Source organism: Oncorhynchus tshawytscha, linkage group LG09 (assembly GCF_018296145.1).
Source record: "Oncorhynchus tshawytscha isolate Ot180627B linkage group LG09, Otsh_v2.0, whole genome shotgun sequence".
Taxonomy (NCBI): domain Eukaryota; kingdom Metazoa; phylum Chordata; class Actinopteri; order Salmoniformes; family Salmonidae; genus Oncorhynchus; species Oncorhynchus tshawytscha.
Genome location: NC_056437.1, coordinates 59,296,525 through 59,322,648, shown reverse-complemented (window position 1 = coordinate 59,322,648; position 26,124 = coordinate 59,296,525). Strand labels below are relative to the sequence as shown.

At 42.9% G+C, this 26,124-nt stretch overlaps 1 protein-coding gene and 2 long non-coding RNA genes across 3 annotated transcripts; 2 read left to right on the top strand and 1 right to left on the bottom strand.

Moving 5' to 3' along the window:
- Positions 1-3,119: 3,119 nt before the first annotated feature.
- LOC112214957 (permeability factor 2) lies at positions 3,120-5,468 on the bottom strand. The gene is made up of 4 exons (XM_024373990.2): positions 5,202-5,468; positions 4,716-4,842; positions 4,277-4,360; positions 3,120-3,639 (listed from the first exon to the last, which is right to left on the bottom strand). Exons 1-4 carry the CDS (start codon positions 5,263-5,265, stop codon positions 3,567-3,569), a joined length of 348 nt encoding a protein of 115 aa, XP_024229758.1. The 5' UTR covers positions 5,266-5,468; the 3' UTR covers positions 3,120-3,566.
- Positions 5,469-6,454: 986 nt separating this feature from the next.
- On the top strand, positions 6,455-9,479 carry LOC121847312. Its single transcript, XR_006084196.1, has 3 exons — positions 6,455-6,976; positions 8,204-8,319; positions 8,478-9,479. It is a non-coding gene; the product is annotated as an uncharacterized LOC121847312 (long non-coding RNA).
- A 3,971-nt stretch (positions 9,480-13,450) lies between these two features.
- Positions 13,451-16,141, top strand: LOC121847313. Its single transcript, XR_006084197.1, has 3 exons — positions 13,451-13,489; positions 14,992-15,098; positions 16,083-16,141. It is a non-coding gene; the product is annotated as an uncharacterized LOC121847313 (long non-coding RNA).
- Positions 16,142-26,124: the final 9,983 nt, after the last annotated feature.

Here is a 26,124-nt window from a genome sequence, read left to right as displayed (position 1 = left end):
AGGTTTTAACAATCTATACTTTCGATCAGGTGGTATTGAACACCCTCACCTTTTCATTCTTCTTCATGAAACTGATCTCAGGCAGAGGTCGACCCTCACTTTTAATTCACACTTTTTCCGTGTACCCCAGAGAATGCAAGGGGTTCTTCGACAAAAAGTCCACAAGGACCCAACATTTTCAGCAGCGTTGGCTAATCTACCATTCTGGCGCAGAAAACTGCCCAATCGCGCTCGTACTGTAGCTAGCTAGCCATTTAAGTTACCAAGGCAAATTTTAATAAATTGCCTTTACTGGACACAAAAATACTTTTCTTAAAGTAAGAAAACAATTTATAATATTCCTCCTCAGACTCGTGTCAAAAAAACTAATTTGAATTGAATAATATCCACAAAATGCTGAACTATCAATTTTCACTCTTAATCCCTATCCAATGATGTCACCAAGCTTCTCAACAGATAGAATCCCCATTACGCTCTGTGGCACAATCCCAATACAAATCAATAGGTTAATTCTCTGATCCTAATTTGATGATTGGATGGACAACATGTCAGTTCTTCCTGCAAAAGCTTTGATTGGTTGGAGGACGTCCTCCGGAAGTGGTCATAATTACCATGTATGTCTATGGAAGGGGTGGGACCTACGAGCCTCCTAGGTATTGTATTGAAGTCAATGTTGCCAGAGTATGACGGAAGGTGCTACCCCAGATAGTGCTGTTGAAGTTACTGTAGACCTTCATTGCAACACATCCTATTTTTTATTTAATCAATTATTTGGTGACATATGAATATATTTAATATTGTTTTATCTAAAAAGGATAACTTTTTAAATGTTTCACTATTTTTACTTTTATGAAATTTCACTGAGGAGGATGGTCCTCCCCTTCCTCGTCTGAGGAGCATCCACTGGTAGAAGCTATTCTGGGTCCTGTTAGTTCCAGACTTGGTATTAGACAGACTGTATTATTGTGTATATACATAGGATGACCACAGGGTGTGATGTGATCCTCTACATATTAACTTGTTTAACTATGATGAGCATAGAAGCCATTAACGCCATCTCGCTCTACACATTACAGTACATAAACAAAACTATACAATAATGTAGATAGAAACAAATGCCGACCAACACAGTTAGGCAAACATTGTGGGTTTTGTAGAAATGTCACATTGAGCAAAGGTGATTCCTTATTCCACATGTCAGAGAGGCATGCTTGTTCTAAATAACATTTCTATATAGAATGTTTCTATATTTGGGTCTAACCGTTGGCAAAGAATATATAGTAGTTTCCCACTAGAGCCAGCAGGAGACACAGCTTCATGATAAAGAGGTGGTAAAGAGGCCTTGTAACCTTGATGGGACTTCCTGTGGTTATATAAAAGTTAAAGAAATACAATTAAATAAAATGTTAACCTGTCTAGTGCTGATGGGCAGGCGGGTGATGATGTGATGGTTTCTAAAGACATCTGCTGTAGCTCCCTCAACAATAACAGATGGAGATTTCTTCAGGAATGTCCCTACCGCAAGTGTGTGATTGTGTGTGTTCACACCATGTTTACCAAAAGGTAGTCATGAGCTGGTCTGTCTCATGTGCCTGCAAGGCAGAGAGGTCTGGAAAAGAGCAGGGGCCATCTAGGGTTGGAGACACTTAGCAGTGTAAGCCTATAAAAGATGCAGAAAAACACAGGACACCTAAACAACTTAGGGAGTCATACACAATGTAAATACTGTGTGTCTGATCACATAAACTGATGTGAAGATACAGTGGGGAGAACAAGTATTTGATACACTGCTGATTTTGCAGGTTTTCCTACTTAAAAAGCATGTAGAGGTCTGTAATTTTTATCATAGGTACACTTCAACTGTGAGAGACAGAATCTAAAACAAAATCCAGAAAATCACATTGTATGATTTTTAAGTAATTAATTAGCATTTTATTGCATGACATAAGTATTTGATACATCAGAAAAGCAGAACTTAATATTTGGTACAGAAACCTTTGTTTGCAATTACAGAGATCATACGTTTCCTGTAGTTCTTGACCAGGTTTGCACACACTGCAGCAGGGATTTTGGCCCACTCCTCCATACAGACCTTCTCCAGATCCTTCAGGTTTTGGGGCTATCGCTGGGCAATATGGACTTTCAGCTCCCTCCAAAGATTTTCTATTGGGTTCAGGTCTGGAGACTGGCTAGGCCACTCCAGGACCTTGAGATGCTTCTTATGGAGCCACTCCTTAGTTGCCCTGGCTGTGTGTTTCGGGTCGTTGTCATGCTGGAAGACCCAGCCACAACCCATTTTCAATGCTCTTACTGAGGGAAGGAGGTTGTTGGCCAAGATCTCGCGATACATGACTTGTTCTCCCCACTGTATCTATTCTACTAAGACATTAAACTCAGAAATACTCTAAGAAAAAAATATATGAACAAAAGTTGAACCTATTCATCTTAAAACTGCTGTCATTTGTCAGACAGGGCTGGTTTCCCAGGCACAGATTCAGTCTAAACTTAGTTCGGGGCTAAAAAAGCATGCTCAAATTAATGGAGAATCTCAATTTAAAATGACTTTTAGTCCAGGACTAGGCTTGATGTATCTGTGTCTAAGAAACTGGCTCCAAATGTTGTTCTCTGCATGTGCTTCCCACAAAACTAATGCAAATAATCCAGGATCATTCTATTTCCATGTTCTCACAATGAGTCTTTTTCTTAAAGTATTGGCACCATACCAAGACCTCTGTGTTTTGGTAAATGAGGGTTTTGGCCAGGATAGAAAAGAAGATGCAATGACTTGTCCTCATTGTCTTCAGTAATAACCTTCAACAGTAAGTCACATGCTGCAGCTTCTGCAGGCATTGTGTGAGACATTGTCATCACAGGTCAAGGCGTCAAAACACACTGCCTGCATCCCAAATGGAACCCTGTTCTCTATATAGAGCACTATGTTTGACAAGGGTCCATAGGGCTCTGGTCAAAAGTAGTGCGCTATATAGGGAATTGTGGGACATAGGGAATGACATTAGTTTGCCAACATCTCTGCCATTGTCTTTGCTATAGAGCTTATTTTTGTCTGGAAACCAAAGGCTTGACTGAAAGTGGAATGTTATACAGAGACAGTCAGCAGATATGAATATGTTGTTTTTATTTGCTTGCTTGGACAAGTTAGAAAATGAAAGCATCAATAGACAGACACTGTCTTTAAGTCCTGTTATAAAGGACTATTTTCAGTTACCTATATGCAGCTCTCTTCTTAAGGACTCCTCCTTCTGACCCTACCTGTGTTTTTCACAGGTGAAGATATAATGAACATATAAGTAGTAAAACATATGATATGTAATAAACATACCAAAACAATGAATGGACATATAATTCATATTAAGATATATTTGGGTGTGATATATGAGACGGCAATGAAGTCATGCGTGGATAGAGAAAATGGGCACACAATGCCACATCTACCCTTCCACTCAAGATAATTATTTCGCAGTGCAATATCCCAATCGGATTCATAGTATTCTAGTGGGTGCTTCAGAATTGGTCACTGGGAAGGCAGTCCAGTTGAATCATGCCCATCATCTGGTTGACAAGTGTAACAGGGCAGGAGTGACGCTTCCAACCTCTTCAGAACGTTTGCTTTCCTGCATTCTGCAAAATAGAAGACAAACAAGTCAAACTAGCTAAGGACATTGCTTTTTTTTATCTCTACGGGATCGGTGTCCCCCCCCTCCCTCTGCGGGACGGTTGAGCTAACATAGACTAATGTGATTAGCATGAGGTTGTAAGTAACAAAAAAGACAACTGCACTGTCCAATTTACAGTAGATATTACAGTGAAAGAATACTATGCTATTGTTTGAGGGGAGTGCACAATTATGAACTTGAAAATGTATTAATAAACCAATTAGGCACATTTGGGCAGTCTTGATACAACATTTTGAACATATATACAATGGTTCACTGGATCAGTCTAAAACTTTGCACATACACTGCTGCAATCTAGTGGCCAACATATAAATTGATGATGGTACAAAAAAACATGTTTTTCTTTGTTATCTTTTTAACCAAATATAATGTGCTACTTTCTCCTACATTCATTTCGCATTTCCACAAATTTCAAAGTGTTTCCTTTCAAATGGTATCAAGAAAATGCATATCCTTGCTTCAGGTCCTGCGCTACTGGCAGTTAGATTTGGGTATGACCAGGCTATGATTTCACTAATACAAGGCAATGGCAGCAATGCACTGCCATGGACTATATTATTCAGTTAAAGATTGTTAAAGACCTTTTGGTTGATCTCTCCACCAGAATCTTCACCAAACGTTTCTTTGGGTCCAGGCAGAGTTGACCTCCCCTTTTGAGTGTGACACTGAAAATAATTAAAGGCATAGTTCATAGATGATCCATAGACTACTTTCAGGAATGACAAACTATCCCTTTAATTCACTTCAAAATGTGCACCAGTACCCTTTGAGCAAATTCTTGAACTTTATTTAAATCATAAGTTACTTTTCATGTTTTTAACACTTAGTCTGAAGATCACTGTCAAAACAATTAACCTGATGATAAACTATCAAGGTGTCGATTTATCATTTGAGGGACAACAACATTTGTACTTATTCTGAGGAGAAGATCATTGTCAAAATGTATTAATAATCATACCGGTTACTGATTATAAATGCTCAGTTATGTTGATTTATCCTTAGAAGGAGGTATACACTCACATGACTTCAGTCTTTGAACAGTGTGGGCGAGGAGAGAGGTGCCACACACTCTTTAAATCCCTGAACGGAATAAGACCAGTCTGCACTTTGGGGCAAAGACAGCGTAGAACCCGTGGTTGCTTTATCCCTATAGAGAGGTAGGGTGGAAAGCACAATGGCTTTGTCTTAAATCTCTTGGTTCAATTTCAGTGTTTTTCTTGCATGTGTATATATCTACGGTTACGGGTTAGGGCTAGAGTTAGGGTAAGGGTTGCTGCTGTAAACACAGTATAACAATGAGTAGTAGTTACATTTGTTATTCATTTGTATAAACATGGATAATAACCCAGTAATAAGAACACTGTCATGTAAAGAGTCGCCAACACTACTGGAATGTTGATTAGTTGCTAAAACTTCAAATGAAAGTACCCAGCTTATAAATGCAGTAAAATAATAAAATACATAATTAAGTATACAATATTAAGTGATGAATTAATGATTATTTACCTTCAGTTGTTGAGAAGATGGACAGAAGGGTGAGCAGAATGATGGTTATGCTTGCGGTGTTCATGGTGATATAAGTTTACATGCAACCCAGTGGACGACAGCTTTACTGTAGGTCTCTAATGGTCTCTAAGGATGATTCTGTTGTGGGATGAGCCTGTGGCGGTCTTTTTGCTAATCAAGTTGCTTAGCAAATAGAAGAAGAGCTGCCCATCTGTCTGCTTGAGCTTGGAATTCAATGCAGGCTGTTTCATGTCAACCCAAAACCACTTTCTCACGCTCTCTCACTGTCTCTCACTCTCGCTCTCTTGCTGTCTCTCACTCTCACTGTCTCTTGCACTCACTCTGGATTTATTTGAAGACAGACATGCCATCTAAGCAGAATTGCAAAGAAAAAGCTATATCTCAGACCAGCCAATAAAAATAAATGATTAAGATGAGCAAAAGAACAACAGACACTGAACAGAGGAACTCGTCTCTTCACTGTTGACGTTGAGACTGGTGTTTTGCGGGTACTATTTAATGAAGCTGACAGTTGAGGACTTGTGAGGCGTCTGTTTCTCAAACTAGACATTCTAATGTACTTGTCCTCTTGCTCAGTTGTGCACCGGGGCCTCCCACTCCACTTTCTATTCTGGTTAGAGACAGTTTGCACTGTTCTGTTCAGTGTCTTGGCAAGTTCTCGCATTGAATAGCCTTCATATCTCAGAACAAGAATAGACTGACAAGTTTCAGAAGAAAGTGCTTTGTTTTTGGCCATTTTGAGCCTGTAATCAAACCCACAAATGCTGATGCTCCAGATACTCAACCAGTCTAAAGGAGGACAGTTTTATTGCTTATTTAATGAGAACAACAGTTTTCAGCTGTACTAACATAATTGCAAAAGGGTTTTCTAGCGATAAATTATCCTTTTAAAATGATAAACGTGGATTAGCTAACACAACGTGCCATTGGAACACAGGAGTGATGGCTGCTGATAATGGGCCTCTGTACGCCTATGTAGATTTTCCATAAAAAATCTGCTGTTTCCAGCTACAATAGGCATTTACAACATGAACAATGTCTACACTGTATTTCTGATCAATTTGATGTTATTTTAATGAACAAAAATGTTTTTTCTTTCAAAAACACGGGCATTTCTAAGTGACCCCAAACAGTAGTGTACATGGTAATTATGACCACTCCGGAGTACGTCCTCCAACCAATCAAAGCTTTAGCAGGAAGAACTGACATATTGTCCATCCAATCATAGAATTAGCATCAGAGAACGAACCTATTGAGTTGTATTGGGATTGTGCCACTGAGCGTTATGGGGTTTCTATGTGTTGAGAAACTTGGTGACATTGTTTTAAGAGTGAAAAGTGATCCTGAAGCATTTTTGGGATTGTATTCAATTCAAATGAGTTTTTTCAAATTACAGGATACTGAGGAGGTATATTATAAATAGTTTTCTTGGTTTTAGAACTTTATTTTGGTGTCCAGTAAAAGCAAGGCAAATTTAAATAAATTGTCAATTTAAATGGCTAGCTAGCAACTGTACCAGAGCAAGTGTGCAGTTTTCTGCGCCAGAATGGTTTAATAGACAACGCTGCTGAAAATGTTGTGGACTTTTTGTCGAAGAACCCCTTTCATTCTCTGGGGTACACGGAAAAGGTGCGAGTTAAAATATCAGCTGATCAAAAGTATAGATTGTTAACAGGGAGCCTTTCATCAAGCCGTCTGTATTGCACGCCTTGCCTGCGTTTTTGTGCAAGGGCAACTACAAGGAGCTTGCAGAGGTAATTGCACGTTACGATGCTTTACTTGCTGAACTTATCGAACTTTCGACTCTTTTTGGGATGTCGAAAACAATTCCGAATGATTCCAGCACATCATCCATTAAAAGATTAAAGAGATTGACGCTGCGCATTCTTTCGCGTGTGCTCAAGTAGGCTTTCCACTTTCCTCTGGTATTTATTTAGCAAAGATGATAACACATACTCACTCCGAACAGACACTCCACTCAAAAACGCATGATATAAATGTTGCAGCAGCCTAAACTACACCTAAACATTAGAAATCTGACATGCTGTATGGGATGAAAACAAGATTATTTTTCAGTCTCATCAACTGTAGGCTAGCTGCATACAGCCTATGCCCACCGTCCATCTGGTCAGGGTCAACTCATTGGTAACGTTATGTATTTATAGACAGTTTGTGTGTCAGGAAAAACCTTGAATGTGCTCAAATTGAGTTTATATTAAAAATTGGGCTCGCTAGGCTGCATATACGTTTTTAATCCATAATGATTAACTGGAATTAATGAATCAACATAATAGTGGCGACAGATGTGAGTAAATGATTTTGTAAGGCCTACAGCTGCATAGGCCTGCATGATGTAAATATGCATAAAAGCTAGCTCAGCCCTGTGAGTTCTATTGTCTATCAGTTGTTGTCTATGTGTCTGGGTAGAGGAAATCCCCCTCCAAATCTAGTTTAAATATAATTTATAGGAACAAGTATAAGGTAGATGCAGTTTGACAGGGTTTTCAGGGCCCCCCAGGGCCAGGATATTTTTTCAGGAGTAAAAAAAAAATCATGTGACCTGATTAGGAAAATCTGGTCCCATCATAGCCCATATAAAACCTTTTTACGACTGATTAATCACTGTCATACCTTATAGGGTCCAGAGTTTTCCTAGTTAGGTTAACATATAAGGAAAAACTCCAAGCCCCAGGGTGTAAAAATTGCCCCACTGCTCCGGGACCTACTGTGCCACCAGTCTGCTTGCAGTTGTCAGTTATCGTCAGGTATGTGGATGATCAGGGCTTTATTCAGGGACGTTTCTTGAGATACTTTGATGTGTCAAGTGGGCGAGATGCGCAGTCTTTGTTTGACTTTATGCATTTTGAGATGTCTGAGTTTAAGTTCTAGACAAACTCGTTGTCCAAACCTACGATGGCGCAGCTGTAATGGATGTATCGTCTATTTATATTTACGGCTATGTCCCCTCTTCCCTGATTAAGAGGTGATGACTACTCAACTCCACTTCCTTTGTCAACTTTCTCCTGACATGAACTGAAGCCATGTCTCATGTGCCCACTCTTCCAGTGGCACATTGAATGCTTCCCCTCCAAGCACTGTGAGTACACCTCTACATTTTCTCTCATTCCTGTATGTCGAGTCAATCACAAACACAATCCCATTGTTACAGATGAATGATTTTACTCTTTGCTTGGACTAACTCATTCTTAGCTCTTTTGTCTAACTGCGTAGTGTTATTGTTTTTTGTCTTCCCAGTCAAATCCTGTCCTGCACTGAACTCATGCCTCATACCCTCATTCATTCACTGCTGTGATCCCTTTCCAACACAGTGTAAGTAGCCCTCTCATTCCCATTCCCCATAACATGGTACTATAAATGTCTTTATTAAATGCTTTAGGTTCAAATAATTAGAATTTTTGACGATTTTCGAAACACACTTCGTCGTCTCCGTGCGTTACTCGCCTATACCGTGGGTCTCCCATGATCCTCAATTTTTCAAGTCACCAACCTCCTCCACTGGTTCTACCCCCAAAACATAAGACTGCTGAACAAGACTTGCTAAATAGCTAATGAAATGGCTTCCCGTACTACCTGTGTTGACCCATTTCTGCACTAACTCCCTCTCACTGACTCTACCCACCCACTCATACTGACACCCCAACACACACAACATATGCCCACACAACACGCGCACACGTGTACTGACGCCACACACATTCACTCACTGTGGCTATTGTCAATTATCTATCCCTTTGCTTAGTCACTTTATACCTACCAATATGTACATATAGCTACCTCAATTACCTCGTACCCCTGCACATCAACTCATTATTCACTGTGCATTTATTCCTCGTGTCTCTATTTCTATTTTGTTTTATCTTTAACTCTGGATTGTTGGAAAAGGCCTGTAAGTAACCATTTCACTGTTAGTCTACAGCTGTTGTTTAAGAAAAGTACAAAAGTACAGAACATTTGACAGTTTACAACTGAACGTCATCAGTAAACACTGGACCTTAAAGTTAACTTTTATTGGGCCAGCTCCTTAGATGTCTCTCCAAGGGTGTGTGTGTGTGTGTGTGTGTGTGTGTGTGTGTGTGTGTGTGTGTGAATGAGGAACTGTAGAGAGCAAACACTTTTGTGTTGCAATACTGGACTCTGTCTCTATCCAATACACAAAACAAAATAATGAAAACATATTTTAACAAAATCTCTTTGGATTGTATGAACTAAAAGATTGATGAATTGTTCTTGGTATGCACCCAATCGGGAGGGATTACAACAGACAATGCCTGTGTAATCAGCTGGAGTCCAGACAGAGCGTCGAGATCCTTCCCAGAGGGCCACACTGCAAGACCACAGAGGTCATGTGAGTGACTCCACGGTCAAATTTCTGCCTGACAACATTGGGGACACATGCCAGATCTTATAAAGCCTGGAAAGCAGTGCTTCATTTGTGTAACGGGAGGTGCCAGAACAAAAAGTGAGCACAAGAGGGGGGTAACCTGGGGAGCTCGGAGGTACCGGATGAGAAAAATATATATACTTTTTTTATTTTACTAGGCAAGTCAGTTAAGAACAAATTCTTATTTTCAATGACGGCCTAGGAACAGTGGGTTAACTGCCTGTTCAGGGGCAGAACGACAGATTTGTACCTTGTCAGCTCAGATTTGTACCTTATCAACCTTCCGGTTACTAGTCCAACACTAACCACTAGGCTACCCTGCCGCCCTGACTGAATGACTGAAGACCTTGGCATAATCTTTAATTCTGCGTTCAAAACAACTGGGAACTCGGAATTCGGAAATCTCCTACTTCTTACCAGTGCATTGAAGACAATTGGGAACTCCGAAAAAAAAACTAAAACCGACTGGGCAAATTAATTTTGAACGGTCATCCAACTCGGGATTCCAAGACTGGAACTCAAGCCTCTTTTTAGAGCTCAAACGTTCTGACTTAATGATTTCCCCAGAGTTCCCAGTTGTCCTGAAAGCACCATAGTACCACGCAAATTATCGGAATGACAGGCATCTTTGAAACTGACAAACTGAGGATCTGAGATAGATAAACCGAAATTGTCTTGAATCCATCAATAGCCTAGACCTAGGTGTGTGGAGACACACATTGTACAATATGAGGGGTAAATTATAGTTTTAAAAGTGATATCCAGTTTCACTGACTCACCCAACGATGCACAGCTCAAAAGCTCTTTTTCTCTCTGATTTGACTTTTTAAAACAATATTTGGAACTTGATGAAATATTTTGCTAGCCTTCAGCAACCCGATTTAGAATGTTCTCTATTTCAACAAGAGCCAATTGCTTTTCAACCTGTGTTTTCCCGAGATTGTATTTGAAATATTGTTAAAGGGCTGTTTTTGTCTGCCTGCTGTTTGTTCATTGACATACAGTGGGGAGAACAAGTATTTGATACACTGCCGATTTAGCAGGTTTTCCTACTTACAAAGCATGTAGAGGTCTGTAATTTTTATCATGGGTACACTTCAACTGTGAGAGACGGAATCTAAAACAAAAGTCCAGAAAATCACATTGTATGATTAAGTAATTAATTAGCATTTTATTGCATGACATAAGTATTTGACACATCAGAAAAGCAGAACTTAATGTTTGGTACAGAAACCTTTGTTTGCAATTACAGAGATCATACATGTCCTGTAGTTCTTGACCAGGTTTGCACACACTGCAGCAGGGATTTTGGCCCATTTTGTCATGCTGGAAGACCCAGCCATGACCCACCTTCAATGCTCTTACTGAGGGAAGGAGGTTGTTGGCCAAGATCTCGCGATACATGATCCCATCCATCCTCCCCTCAATACGGTGCAGTCGTCCTGTCCACTTTGCAGAAAAGCATCCCCAAAGAATGATGTTTCCACCTCCATGCTTCACAGTTGGGATGGTATTCTTGGGGTTGTACTCATCCTTCTTCTTCCTCCAAACACGGTGAGTGGAGTTTAGACCAAAAAGCTCTATTTTTGTCTCAGACCACATGACCTTCTCCCATTCCTCCTCTGGATCATCCAGATGGTCATTGGCAAACTTCAGACGGGCCTGGACATGCGCTGGCTTGAGCAGAGGGACCTTGCGTGCGCTGCAGGATTTTAATCCATGATGGTGTAGTGTGTTACTAATGGTTTTCTTTGAGACTGTGGTCCCAGCTCTCTTCAGGTCATTGACCAGGTCCTGCCGTGTAGTTCTGGGCTGATCCCTCACCTTCCTCATGATCATTGATGCCCCACAAGGTGAGATCTTGCATGGAGCCCCAGACCGAGGGTGATTGACCATCATCTTGAACGTCTTCCATTTTCTAATAATTGTGCCAACAGTTGTTGCCTTCTCACCAAGCTGCTTGCATATTGTCCTGTAGCCCATCCCAGCCTTGTGCAGGTCTATAATTTAACCCTGATGTCCTTACACAGCGCTCTGGTCTTGGCCATTGTGGAGAGGTTGGAGTCTGTTTGAGTGTGTGGACAGGTGTCTTTTATACAGGTAGCGAATTCAAACAGGTGCAGTTAATACAGGTAATGAGTGGAGAACAGGAGGGCTTCTTAAAGAAAAACGAACAGGTCTGTGAGAGCCGGAATTCTTACTGGTTGGTAGGTGATCAAATACTTATGTCATACAAATGCAAATGAACTACTTAAAAATCATACAATGTGATTTTCTGGATGTTTGTTTTAGATTCTGTCTCTCACAGTTGAAGTGTACCTATGATAAAAATTACAGACCTCATGCTTTGTAAGTAGGAAACACTGCCGATTTTGCAGGTTATCAAATACTTGTTCTCCCCACTGTATTTGCAGTGTATTCCCAACTGTAAGCTATGCCTTGTTTTTGCGATACACTCTACAGCTACAAAATAATAAAATAAGATATTGAGCCTCTGGGGCTAATGTTTTACACATTTAAAAGTCTCTCAGCCTATCACACAATGTTATGCAAATGAGTTGCTGAATGTGAGGATGCGGGAGGCATGCTGAGGAAGATTTTTTGGGAAGGCGTTGCTTGCGGGCTGGTCATTGCTGGGGTGCACTGTCTGTTCCTCCATATAAACTATCAACTTGATTATTCCATGGGAGATCAGTGTCCTAAACTGTTTACGCTAGTCAACAAACAATGTGCGTGTTTCGGTGGCCTTACAGGTCTGTTAAACTATTCTGAATTATTACATTTATTTCCGAACAGACAGCAGTAGTCTAACTCTCACCCCCCCACATTGAGTTAAATGTATCCAGGGTGCTGCAGCTCCTCTAGAACCCTATGATTCTATAAGGAAATAAATTACAACGTGCAACAATTAGCAGAGAAAGGGAGTGAGATTATAGAAAGTGAATCTAGGTCTTGTGAGAGAGACAGCGGATTAACGAGGCAACTCTTGTAAGCTCCCTACGCCTCCCTCTTGGCCCTAACCCCTTGATGTTTGCAGATCTGTCGGGGCTGGGTAGGTATAAGTAGTGCAGTGGCGGAGCTTCCACCATATTGCTTAGATCTGACAGATCTGCAGAATCCAAGGGTTAGGGCCAAGGGTGAGGGTTAGGTATTGATTTGAGACCGGCTGCTAGCCCCTCTAGGCAATTGTGGAGATCTGAGAGGACTGGATTGGTGTAAACAATATGGTGGTATATCCATCTGGACCTCTGATTGGCCAGGTGAAATGTTGCCATATTGCTTTCACCTATCCAATCCCCTCAGGTCTACCCACGTTCATAGGGAGTAGGGGCTTAATTTGTTTGCAATTCCTCCAGACTGAAGCATGGAACACATTTCCCATGAAGTTACTCGCACATGTATCAAACTCAATGACCCCAATCTCCTGTCTGTTTTTAGAGTGAAAACAGTGTGAACATCCCAAAATATTACTCCAACTTCCAAAGAAATGGATCCACCTCATTTCCAAAAAGTCTGACATTTGATGCAAATGAGCCTGACCAAAGCATCTGTAATATAATCTGGAGAGTAATGATGAGCTGACATACCCCTGTCTGTAACAGTGGATGTGTCTTGAAGTGTCTGTATAAACAGTGGATGTGTCTTGGAGCTGTCTGTACAGCCACAGTGACTGTGTCTTGTTTTCCAGTGCTGGTCTGGTGAGTGGAGAGAAGATCTGCCTGAACTCTCACTCTGGCTGGGTGAAGAAACTTGCTCGCTTCGTCGTCGAGAGGCAGTCACAGCAAGGATGAATCTATAGATTAAGCAGAGTCATTTCTTTGTCCTCTGTAGTTCTGTTCTGCAATCATCCCTCCAAGCAAAAGTTGTGAGTCAACCTTATTTCAAATTACTACACTGAACAAAAATATAAACGCAACATGCAACAATTTCAACGATTTTACCGAGTTACAGTTCATATAAGGAAATAAATAAATGAATTAGGCCCTAATTTATGGATTTCACATGACTAGGCAGGGGCGCAGCCATGGGTGGGCCTGGGAGGGCATAGGCTCACCCACTGCCAGCAGCATACCACCCTGCATCCCACTGCTGGCTTGCTTCTGAAGCTTTGCAGAGTTGGTCCTGGTCAGTCCCTGGATGGGAGACCAGATGCTGGAAGTGGTGTTGGAGGGCCAGTAGGAGGCACTCTTGCCTCTGGTCCAAAAAATAGCCCAATGCCCCAGGGCAGTAACACTGCACTGTGTAGGGTACTTTCTTTCGGATGGGACATTAAACTGGTGTCCTGACTCTCTGAGGTCACTAAAGATCCCATGGCACTTATTGTAAGACTAGGGGTGTTAACCCTGGTGTCCTGGCTAAATTCCCAAGATGTCCCTCATAACATCATGGTCGCCTAATCATCCGCTGCTTACAAATGGCTCATTCATCCCCCTCCTCTCCCCTGTAACTATTCCCCAGGTTGTTGCTGTATATGAGAACGTGTTCTCAGTCAACTTACCTGGTAAAATAACGGTAAAAAACAACAACTTGGGAGCCAGGCCCAGCTAATCAGAATGATGTGGAAGTCCTGGGCTGGTGTGGTTACACATGGTCTGCGGTTGTAAGGCCAGTTGGATGTACTGCCTAATTCTCTAAAACAACATTGGAGGTGGCTTATGTTATAGAAATGAACATTAGATTTTCTGGCAACAGCTCTGGTGAACATTCCTGCAGTCACCATGCCAATTGCACGCTCCCTCAAAACTTGACACATTGTGTTGTGTGACAAAACTGCATATTTTAGATATTTTATTATATGAACTGTAACTCAGTAAAGTTGTAAAAATTGTTTCATGTTGCATTTATATTTTTGTTAATTATTGGTTGTAATATGGCTTTTTCACTGGCATATGTGTTTATTATCTTTGCCTCTGTAAACATTTCCAGGGCCACTCACATGAAATCATTGTTTATATACACATGGCTGTTTTAATTTCAATATTTATTTATGTGTTTAACAAAAAAGGCAAACAGAATTTGGCCATTACAGCCTGTTCCATGCATCCCAGTCATTTTGGGGTTCAGAATGTTTATTTACAAGTGTTCGCGCAATTTTTTTCTTGAGGTAAGTCGATGTTCGGTAGCCAAAGTCTACGCCCTTCGTCTGTGATTGGTCAATAGTACTACTGCTAGTAGGAGTTGGAACTATGGACAGGATTATTCAATGACATGTCTGTTGTTATTCAACGAGAGAATACTTGTTTTCATGCACATTATTTCACTTGAGAAATACTGCATCAAACATCTTAGTCAGATGTCAAATTTGACTAAGATGGGCAAAAACGTCAACATTTATTACAGATTTCTTGATTTATTTGAATTAATTAGGACCAGAAGTGGCACCACAGGTCCCAGAGAGATGTGGCGGAAAGAAAATTCCTGGACCTGTAGTTTTTCCTGATCTAGTAACCAGGAAAAACTCCGGACCTTATAAGGTATGACATGATTCATTTGTTGTAAAAATATTTAAAATGGGCTATGATGGGACCAGAGTTTTTCTAATCAGGTGGTCAAATGATTTTTTTTTTAACTCCTGGAAAAACTCATTGCCTTGGGGAGGATGAAAACTCTGTCAAACTGCAGCAACCCTGTACTTGTTCATATGAATGATGTTTAAAAGAAGGACTAGGGATTCTATAAACAGACATAGAGAAGCAACATGATTGGTCAATAAAACTCACAGGGCTGAGCTTGCTTTCTGCTTGTTTGCATCATGTAGTCCACTCTTGCCCTATGCAACTGTTATGCCGAATTAAAAATGTACTCACAGTCTATGTCAGATATTGGGTTTATTCATTCCAGTTAATAATTTGGGGTTGAAAAAGTTTATGTAGCCTAGTCAGCCCAAGTTTAAATATAAATAATTTACCCTGGTCGGAGGGACACGGCGCATAGTAGGCTGGACTATGCAGCTGCTGTTGGTACCCTACAGTTGATCAGTTGCCATGCAATACAGCAGTGGATCCAAACTGGGGTCGGCATAATTTGTTCTTATTTTTTTTAAGGAACTCAGTCTGGCTTTCAATTTACTCTTGAAAGTTGTAGTAGTAGAATGCACAAGGTGCAATTTTGAAATTGGGTAGTGCATCAGTTTTCCTCTTGTCACTACCATAGAGTAGTGCTCAGCGATTTAACCAAAATACTGGTGATTTTTCTGTTTTAAACAACTAATTGACCGACATCGGTTAAATGATTTTGAATTCCATTTAGGATATAAACTCAGCAAAAAGAAGAAACGTCCCTTTTTCAGGACCCTGTCTTTCAAAGACAATTAGTAAAATTCCAAATAACTTCACAGATATTCATTGTAAAGGGTTTAAACACGGTGTCACGCCCTGGTCTTAGTATTTTGTGTTTATATATTTATTTGGTCAGGCCAGGGTGTGACATGGGGTTATTTTTGTGTTGTGTTTTCGTAGGGAGAGTGTGGCAGAGTCAGGGTTCAGACCTGAGCCAACTCCCCCTGTTTATCAGGCTCTCCAGTACACCTCCACGGTCCGGTCCATCCAGTGCCACCTCCACACACCAGTCCTCCGGTGGCAGCTCCCCGCACCAGGCTTCCTGTGCATGTCCTCTACCCAGTGCCAGCACCACGCACCAGGCCTTCAGTGCGCCTCGCCTGTTTAGCGCCTCCGGAGCCTCCCGCCTGTTCAGCGCAGCCAGAGCCTTCCTCCTCTACAGCGCTGCCGGAGCCTCCCGCCTGTTCAGCGCAGCCAGAGCTGCCAGCCTGCATGGAGCAGCCTGAGCTGCCAGTCTGCATGGAGCAGCCAGAGCTGCCAGGCTACATGGAGCAGCCAGAGCTGCCAGTCTGCATGGAGCAGCCAGAGCTGCCAGTCTGCATGGAGCAGCCAGAGCTGCCAGTCTGCATGGAGCAGCCAGAGCTGCCAGTCTGCATGGAGCAGCCAGAGCTGCCAGCCTGCATGGAGCAGCCAGAGCTGCCAGCCTGCATGGAGCAGCCAGAGCTGTCAGCCTGCAAGCAGCCAGAGCTGCCAGTCTGCATGGAGCTGCCAGTCTGCATAGAGCAGCCAGAGCTGTCAGTCTGCATGGAGCAGCCAGAGCAGCCAGATCTGCCAGTCAGCCAGACTCTTCCAGATCTGCCAGTCAGCCAGACTCTTCCAGATCTGCCAGTCAGCCAGACTCTTCCAGAACTGCCAGTCAGCCAGACTCTTCCAGATCTGCCAGTCAGCCAGACTCTTCCAGATCTGCCAGTCAGCCAGACTCTTCCAGATCTGCCAGTCAACCAGACTCTTCCAGATCTGCCAGTCAACCAGACTCTTCCAGATCCGCCAGCCAGCCAGGATCTGCCAGAGCAAACTACCTGCCTGAGCTTCCTCTCAGTGCTGAGCTTCCTCTCAGTGCTGAGCTTCCTCTCAGTGCTGAGCTTCCTCTCAGTGCTGAGCTTCCTCTCAGTGCTGAGCTTCCTCTCAGTGCTGGGCTTCCTCCCAGTGCTGGGCTTTCCCTCAGTGCTGGGCTTTCCCTCAGTGCCGGGCTTTCCCTCATTGCCGGGCTTTCCCTCAGTGCCGGGCTTTCCCTCAGTGCCGGGCTTCCCCTCAGTCCCGAGCTTCCCCTCAGTCCCGAGCTTCCCCTCAGTCCCGAGCTTCTACCTCAGTCGCGAGCTGCCCCTCAGTCCAGTGGGGTCCTTGGTGAGGGTTATTATGCCTAGGTCGGCGGCGAGGGTCGCCAATCAAAGGACGCGTTACAGGGGGACTAAGACTTGGTTGGAGTGGGGTCCACGTCCCGAGCCGGAGCCGCCACCGTGGACAGACGCCCACCCGGACCCTCCCCTATGGGTTTTAGTGTGCGGCCGGGAGTCCGCACCTTGGGGGGGGGGGTTCTGTCACGCCCTGGTCTTAGTATTTTGTGTTTATATATTTATTTGGTCAGGCCAGGGTGTGACATGGGGTTATTTTTGTGTTGTGTTTTCGTATTGGGGTTTTAGTAGGCATTGGGATTGTGGCTGAGTAGGGGTGTCTAGCATAGTCTATGGCTGCCTAAGGCGGTTCTCAATCAGAGTCAGGTGATTCTCGTTGTCTCTGATTGGGAACCATATTTAGGTAGCCTGGGTTTCACTGTGTGTTTTGTGGGTGATTGTTCCTGTCTCTGTGTTAGTTATTGTCACCAGACAGGCTGTATAGGTTTTCACGTTCCGTTTCTTGTTTTTGTATTGTTCGTGTTTTTTCCTTATTAAAGATGTATCGAACTAACCACGCTGCATTTTGGTCCGACTCTCCTTCGACGGAAGAAAGCCGTAACACCCGGTTTCCGGAAACATGCTTGTTCAATGAACCATAAACAATTAATGAACATGCACCTGTGGAATGGTCGTTAAGACACTTTATTTTATTTTTCCGTTATTTTACCAGGTAAATTGACTGAGAACACGTTCTCATTTGCAGCAACGACCTGGGGAATAGTTACAGGGGAGAGGAGGGGGATGAATGAGCCAATTTGTAAACTGGGGATTATTAGGTGACCGTGATGGTTTGAGGGCCAGATTGGGAATTTAGCCAGGACACCGGGGTTAACACCCCTACTCTTACGATAAGTGCCATGGGATCGTTAATGACCTCAGAGAGTCAGGACACCCGTTTAACGTCCCATCCGAAAGACGGCACCCTACACAGGGCAGTGTCCCCAATCACTGCCCTGGGGCATTTGGATATTTTTTTAGACCAGAGGAAAGAGTGCCTCCTACTGGCCCTCTAACACCACACTAACAGCTTACAGACGGTAGGCAATTAAGGTCACAGTTATGAAAACTTAGGACACTAAAGAGCCCTTTCTACTGACTGAAAAACACCAAAAGAAAGATGCCCAAGGTCCCTGCTCATCTGCCTTAGGCATGCTGCAAGGAGGCATGAGGACTGCAGATGTGACCAGGGCAATAACTTGCAATGTCTGTACTGTGAGACGCCTAAGACGGTGCTACAGGGAGGCAGGAAGGACAGCTGATCATCCTCACAGTAGCCGACCACGTGTAACAACACCTGCACAGGATCGGTACATCCGAACATCACACCTGCGGAACAGGTACAGGATGGCAACAACAACTGCCCGAGTTACATCCTAAATGCACAATCCCTCCATCAGTGCTCAGACTGTCCGCAATAGGCTGAAAGGGGCTGGACTGAGGGCTTGTAGGCCTGTTGTAAGGCAGGTCCTCACCAGACATCCCCGGCAACAACGTAGTCTATGGGCACAAATCCAGTCGCGGTTTTGTCTCACCAGGGGTGATGGTCGGATTCGTGTTTATTGTCGAAGGAATGAGTTACACCGAGGCCTGTAGTCTGGAGCAGGATCGATTTGGATGTGGAGGGTCCGTCATGGTCTGGGGCAGTGTGTCACAGCATCATCGGACTGAGCTCGTTGTCATTGCAGGCTATCTCAACGCTCTGCGTTACAGGGAAGACATCCTCCTCCCTCATGTGGTACCCTTCCTGCAGGCTCATCCTGACATGACCCTCCAGCATGACAATGCCACCAGCCATACTGCTCGTTCTGTGAGTGATTTCCTGCAAGACAGGAATTTCAGTGTTCTGCCATGGCCAGCGAAGAGCCCGGATCTCAATCCCATTGAGCACCTCTGGGGCCTGTTGGATTGGAGGGTGAGGGCTAGGGCCATTCCCCCCAGAAATGTCTGGGAACTTGCAGGTGACTTGGTGGAAGAGTGGGGTAACATCTCACAGCAAGAACTGGCAAATCTGGTGCCGCCCATGAGGAGGAGATGTACTGCATGACTTAATACAGCTGGTGGCTCACCAAATACAGATTTTGACCCACCCCCCTTTGTTCAGGGACGCATTATTCCATTTCTGTTAGTCACATGTCTGTGGAACTTGTTCAGTTTATGTCTCAGTTGTTGGATCTTGTTATGTTCATACAAATATTTACACATGTTAAGTTTGCTGAAAATAAATACAGTTGACAGTGAGGATGTTTATTTTTTGCTGAGTTTCTTTCTTTCTGTGAGCTCAATACACACATAGCACAGTTTCTCTAAAGGTAAATCAGATCCAGCCTGAACTGTGCGATGTAGTAGGGAGTTGTACAGTTGAAGTTGGAAGTTTACATACACCTTAGCCAAATACATTAAACTCAGTTATTCACAATTTCTGACATTTAATCCTAAAAATTAAAAGTAAAAATTCCATGTCTTAGGTCAGTTAAGATCACCACTTTATTTTAAGAATGTGAAATGTCAGAATAATAGTAGAGATAATTGTTTATTTCAGCTTTTATTTCTTTCATCACATTCCTAGTGGGTCAGAAGTTTACATTACACTCAATTAGTATTTGGTAGCATTGCCTTAAACAATTTAAACTTGGGTCAAACGTTTCAGGTAGCCTTCCACAAGCTTCCCACAATAAGTTGGGTGAATTTTGTCCATTCCTTCTGACAGAGCTGGTGTAACTGAATCAGGTGTGTAGACCTCCTTGCTCGCACACACTTTTTCAGTTCTGCCCACAAATATTCTATAGGATTGAGGTCAGGGCTTTGTGATGGTCACTCGAATACCTTGACTTTGTTGTCCTTAAGCCATTTTGCCACAACTTTGGAAGTATGAATGGGGTCATTGTCCATTTTGAAGACCCATTTGCGACCAAGCATTAACTTCCTGATTGATGTCTTGAGATGTTGCTTCAATATATCCACATAATTTTCCATCCTCATGATGCCTTATATTTTGTAAGGTGCGCCAGTCCCTCCTGTAGCAAAGCACCCCCACAACATGATGCTGCCACCCCCGTGCTTCATGGTTGGGATGGTGTTCTTCAGCTTGCGAGCATCCCCCTTTTTCCTCCAAACATTACGATGGTCATTATGGCCAAACAGCTCTATTGTTTCATCAAACCAGAGGACATTTCTCCAAAAAGTACGATCTTTGTCCCCATGTACAGTTGCAAACCGTTGTCTGGCTTTTTTACGGCTGTTTTAGATTAGTGGATTCATCCATACTGAGCGGGCTTTCAGGTTATGTCAATATAGGACTCGTTTTACTGTGAATTTAGATACTTTTGTACCTGTTTCCTCCAGCATCTTCACAAGGTCCTTTGCTGTTGTTCTGGGATTTATTTGCACAGAACGCGTCTCCTTCCTGAGCGGTACGACGGTTGCGTTGTCCCATGGTGTTTATGCTCGCGTACTATTGTTTGTACAGATGAACGTGGTACCTTCAGGCGTTTGGAAATTGCTCCCATGGATGAACCAGACTTGTGGAGGTCTCCAATTTTGTTTCTGAGGTCTTGGCTGATATCTTCTGATTTTTCCCATGATATCAAGCAAAGAGGCACTGAGTTTTTGAAGGTGTGTTCCCCGATGCTGGAAGGGGGGCCTGAGTAAAAAAAGTTTGGGAACCTCTGCAATGCAGCATGTCAGATTGCTGATGTAGAGGCTGCTACCTTTATGTAAGAGTTTTTGCTTTTGTCTGTTAGGAGTGATGTGTTATCATGTGTGCAAAATACATACCAGAGGAAAGAGAAGGTCGCGCCTTGAGCTTTGTGCCCATCCTGCATGACTTGCAATTTCCTTGAATCGGATTGGTCAAAAGGCGCAAACCACCTGGTGCAGCACTCAGACGTGACATCCGTATCAAACACGTCTGGACTTCATGACTTGATCTCGCAAGTCTCCATGTGCTGGCTACAAACATGTTTGTGTGAACACATGCACACACAGTCACTGTTCTATGACCAATGGCAGTTAGGATAATACCTGTGTGTCAGATATTACCTATGTTGAAGTTTGAACAGGTCAGACACAACCTACCCAATTATGGTCTCCGCATCGATGACCTTTGGTGAGCAGGCAAGAGGTGAGGCTGGAGGTAAGGTCTTTGCCAGAGCCCCATTTGATGGGCATGGCAGCGTAGATCAACTGGCCCCTCATCAAAGATACTGGTCGGTCAAACACACACACAGAGCACTAATTACATGATCAATGGTTATAATGATTAGCGTGGTGGAACCAACCAGATCGCTGCATTCACCTTTCTATTTCACTTCAGATTAGGGATGTGGCGTTCATGAAATGTTAGCCGGATATTGTCACGCAAAAGACTGCCGGTCTCATGGTAATTGACCATTAATGAACATACACAAGTTTAGCATCTTCAGGCATACAAGCTGCATACAAGCTGCATACAAGCCACTGATGAGTGCGTTTGGAACATCTACACAATCATAATTATTATTCAGGTTTTTTTTGGGGGGGGGGGGCGCATATTGAATTAATCATCACCTTTTATAGGAATGCTCACAGCGAAGGCATGTCTGCGTGATGCTGAGGGTCCCCTTGCTGGTATTCTCTATGTTGCATGTTCCGTTGCAAACTGAACATCTCTCGAACAACTTCAGCAGGCTATCCTCAAAAACAATGTTCTGTTTGTTCTGTTCTCTTTTTGGACACTGCTAACAAACCTCCAAACAAGCTTCAATGCCATACAACACTCCTTCCGTGGCCTCCAACTGCTTTTAAATGCTAGTAAAACTAAGTGCATGCTCTTCAACCGATTGCTGCCCGCACCCTCCCGCCCGACTAGCATCACTACTCTGGACGGTTCTGACTTAGAATATGTGGACAACTACAAATACCTAGGTGTCTGGTTAGACTAAAGTCTCCTTCCAGACTCACATTAAGCATCACCATTCCAAAATTAAATCTAGAATCGGCTTCCTATTTCGCAACAAAGCCTCCTTCACTCATGCTAGCAAACATACCCTCGTAAAACTGACTATCCTACCGATCCTTGACTTTGGCGATGTCAATTACAAAATAGCCTCCATCACTCTACTCAGCAAACTGGATGCAGTCTATCACAGTGCCATCCGTTTTGTCACAGAAGTCCCATATACTACCCACCACTGCGACCTGTATGCTCTCGTTGGCTGGCCCTCACTACATATTTTCCGCCAAACCCACTGGCTCCAGGTTATCTATAAGTCTTTGCTAGGTAAAGCCCCGCCTTATCTCAGCTCACTGGTCACCATAGCAACACCCACCCATAGCACACGCTCCAGCAAAAATTACTGAAGCTTGAGACTTATATCTCCCTCTCTAACTTTAAGCATCAGCTGTCAGAGAATCTTACCAATCACTGCACCTGTACAGAGCCAATCTGTAAATAGCACACCCAACTACCTCATCCCCATATTATGACTTACCGTCTTGCTCTTTTGCACCCCAGTATCTCTACTTGCACATCATCTTCTGCACATCTATCACTCCAGTGTTAATGCTAAATTGTAATTATTTCACCTCTTAAGTCCTATTTATTGCCTACCTCCCTACTCTTCTACATTTGCACACACTGTACATATATTTTTCTATTGTGTTATTCACTGTACTTTTGTTTATGTGTAACTATGTGTTGTTGTTTTTGTCGCACTGCTTTGCTTTATCTTGGCCAGGTCGCAGTTGTAAATGAGAACTTCTTCTCAACTGGCCTACCTGGTTAAATAAAGGTGAAATATATATATATTTTTAATGTTGGAATGTTGCTGCAGGGACTTGCTTCCATTCAGCCACAAGAGCATTAGTGAGGTGGGGCACTGATGTCGGTTGATTAGGCCTGGCTCGCACTCGGCTTTCCAATTCATCCCAAAGGTGTTCGATGGAGTTGAGGTCAGGGCTCTGTGCAGGCCAGTCAAGTTCTTCCAAAGTCATTTCTGTATGGACCTCGCCTTGCGCACAGGGGCATTGTCATGCTGATACACGACAGGGCCTTCCCCAAACTGTTGTCACAAAGTTGGAAGCACAGAATCGTATCTAGTATGTCATAATATGCTGTAGCGTTAAGATTTCCCTTCACTGGAACTAAGGGGCCTAGCCCGAACCATGAAAAACAGCCCCAGACCATTACTCCTCCTCCACCAAACTTTACATTTAGCATTGTGTATTGGGGCAGGTCTCATGGCATCCGCCAAACCCAGATTTGTCAGTCGGACTGCCAGATGGTAAAGCATGATTCATCACTCCAGAACTGCGTTTCCACTGCTCCAGAGTCCAATGACGGTGAGCTTTACACCACTCCAGCCAACACTTGGCATTGCGCATGGTGATCTTAGGCTTGTGTGTGGCTGCTCGGCCATGGAAACCCAATTCATGAAACGCCCAACGTACAGTTCTTCTGCTGATGTTGCTTCCAGAAGCAGTTTGGAACTTTAGTAGTGAGTGTTGCAACTGAGGACAGACGATTTTTAAGCGTTTCAGCACTCGTCAGTCCTGTTCTGTGAGCTTGTGTGGCCTACCACTTTGTGGCTGAGCCGTTGCTCCTAGCCATTTCCACCTCACAATAACAGCACATACAGTTGACTGGGTCTAGCAGGGCAGAAATTTGACAAACTGACTTGTTGGAACGGTGGCATCCTATGACGGTGCCACGTTGAAAGTCACTGAGCTCTTCAGTAAGGCCATACTACTGCCAATGTTTGTCTCTGGAGATTGCATGGCTGTGTGCTTGATTTTCATATACCTGTCAGCAGCGGGTGTGGCTGAAATAGCCAAATCCACTAATTTGAAGAGGTGTCCACATACTCTTGTATATGTCATAACAGCTGACATAACTTGTCATGACCATTTTATAACAGGTTATAACACTGTCATGACATATTTAGACCTGTTGTGACATATATTTCTGTATTTTTAATTGACCATGTTAAATTATCATTGTAATTGTGCACACATTCATGTTAGACATGTTAGACACCTCTTTTTGACTGATGACTGATATAAAGGCCTATCACGTACAGTACATGCCCATCTGGCTAATATGATTATGATGGTCATAATGCTTAACGTGTATTTACTATAAGTTGTTTAAAATATGATGGGGAGAAAGCATGACTGTAAAGAATTCATTACAACAACAAAGGGTTTAAGAAACAAACTTTCACATGAAAGGAAACTTCTTGGAAAAGGAAAAAAACTTGTTTGAATAAAAGTGTTTTTTTTTTTGGCAATCTTATGTAGGTGTCATAACCAGCCATAAAATAGCACAATATATGTCACGACAGGTTGTAAATATATGGGTCATGACAGTGTTGCGACCATGTTATGACATGGTTATGACACTGTGTCAAGTAAAGTGTTATCGATAAGTCTAATAGAGTAATTACAGATAGGCAACCCCATGCTTCAGCCCATTTATTTATACATATAATATACTATGCTGCATTAGTTGGGCTAAAGGTAACAATGCTCATTGGTAATAGCATACCTGATAACATCTGTTAAAAATATGTAAACAATTATTTAAACAAATCATTTTACCAATATGTTATTGGACTAATTTCTGGAGGTGGAAATTATATTTTCATCCCTAATGTGTCCCAAGTTGCCCATTTAAGTCTAAACGTGTCTTCCGAGTCGAGTTGGACACTGGTGCTGTATTCCTATTAATTTCTTAACTAAAAAGGAATTTTCAAAAAGGCCAGAGAGCAAGCTTTCAGCTTGTTGAAGAGTTATGAAAGACATTTTTTTTCATGCAAAGTTGTGAAAAACTCATCTCAAACCATTGGAAGGAGAAGTAACAGCATAGATGTTCAAGACTAGGAGAGAGAAAAACACAACATGTGAATGTTACTTAGGCGAGAGAAGCAACTGCATAACAACCTCAAGTTGTCAATATTAGTAACTCGCTCTAAAGGAGAGGAGAGGAGAGTCGCAGGCCTTGGCACCGCTCTGAGATGGTCAAGACTATCAGAGAGGAAGAGAGCGAGAGACCGAGAGAGGACAACAAAATGTGTAGCGTCTGGTCTGAACACAAGACATGGAGAGAGACCGGAGACAGCATGTGCATGAATGGCTAAGTTTAAGTTACACATGATGGTTTATGAAACTAGCCACCATCATGGTCTGTTATGTTACTTACTCTTGAGGTAAGAGAGGCTTAAGCTGTAGCTACCGTTAGGATGCACATAACATGATGCTGGCACCACAATATAAAAACATACAGAGGGTCAACAACGTTCCATTCACCCCACATTACTGGGCTTTATGAAAAAGTGAAAAGAAGGAAGCCTGCGTTTTAAAAATCCAATCCAAATCATCCATTCTGTTTGCAAACAGGCCGTTAATACTGCAACACAACACGGCAATTCAATTAACTTTAACCGTGAAAATCATCACTGTCTGGCACACTATGATCTGCCCCATTTCCCTTGATCCCTGTCCTGGCAAACATCACATATCTGGAAACTCGCAATAACCTACAAGAGACTTGAAATAACCCACAAAATTATTGAAAAAGGCTATCTCTCTCAGAACAATCTTCTTGACCCTTAACCAGTCAGGCTTCAAGACAGGTCACTCAACCGAGACTGCTCTTCTCTGTGTCACGGAGGCTCTCTGCACTGCCAAAGCTGACTCTCTCCCATGAAGTCATCCTCCTAGATCTGTCCTCTGCCTTTGACACCATGAACCATCAGATCCGCCTCTCCACCCACTCAAGGCTGGGCATCTCA

Coding starts and splice junctions, on each gene's coding strand:
- LOC112214957 (XM_024373990.2), bottom strand. CDS start 5,265: ATGAACACCGCAAGCATAACCATCATTCTGCTCACCCTTCTGTCCATC. Junction 4,361..4,715: donor TGTTCAAAGACTGAAGTCAT/GTGAGTGTATAC, acceptor AATTATTTTCAG/TGTCACACTCAAAAGGGGAG. Junction 3,640..4,276: donor GTGGAGAGATCAACCAAAAG/GTCTTTAACAAT, acceptor TCTATTTTGCAG/AATGCAGGAAAGCAAACGTT.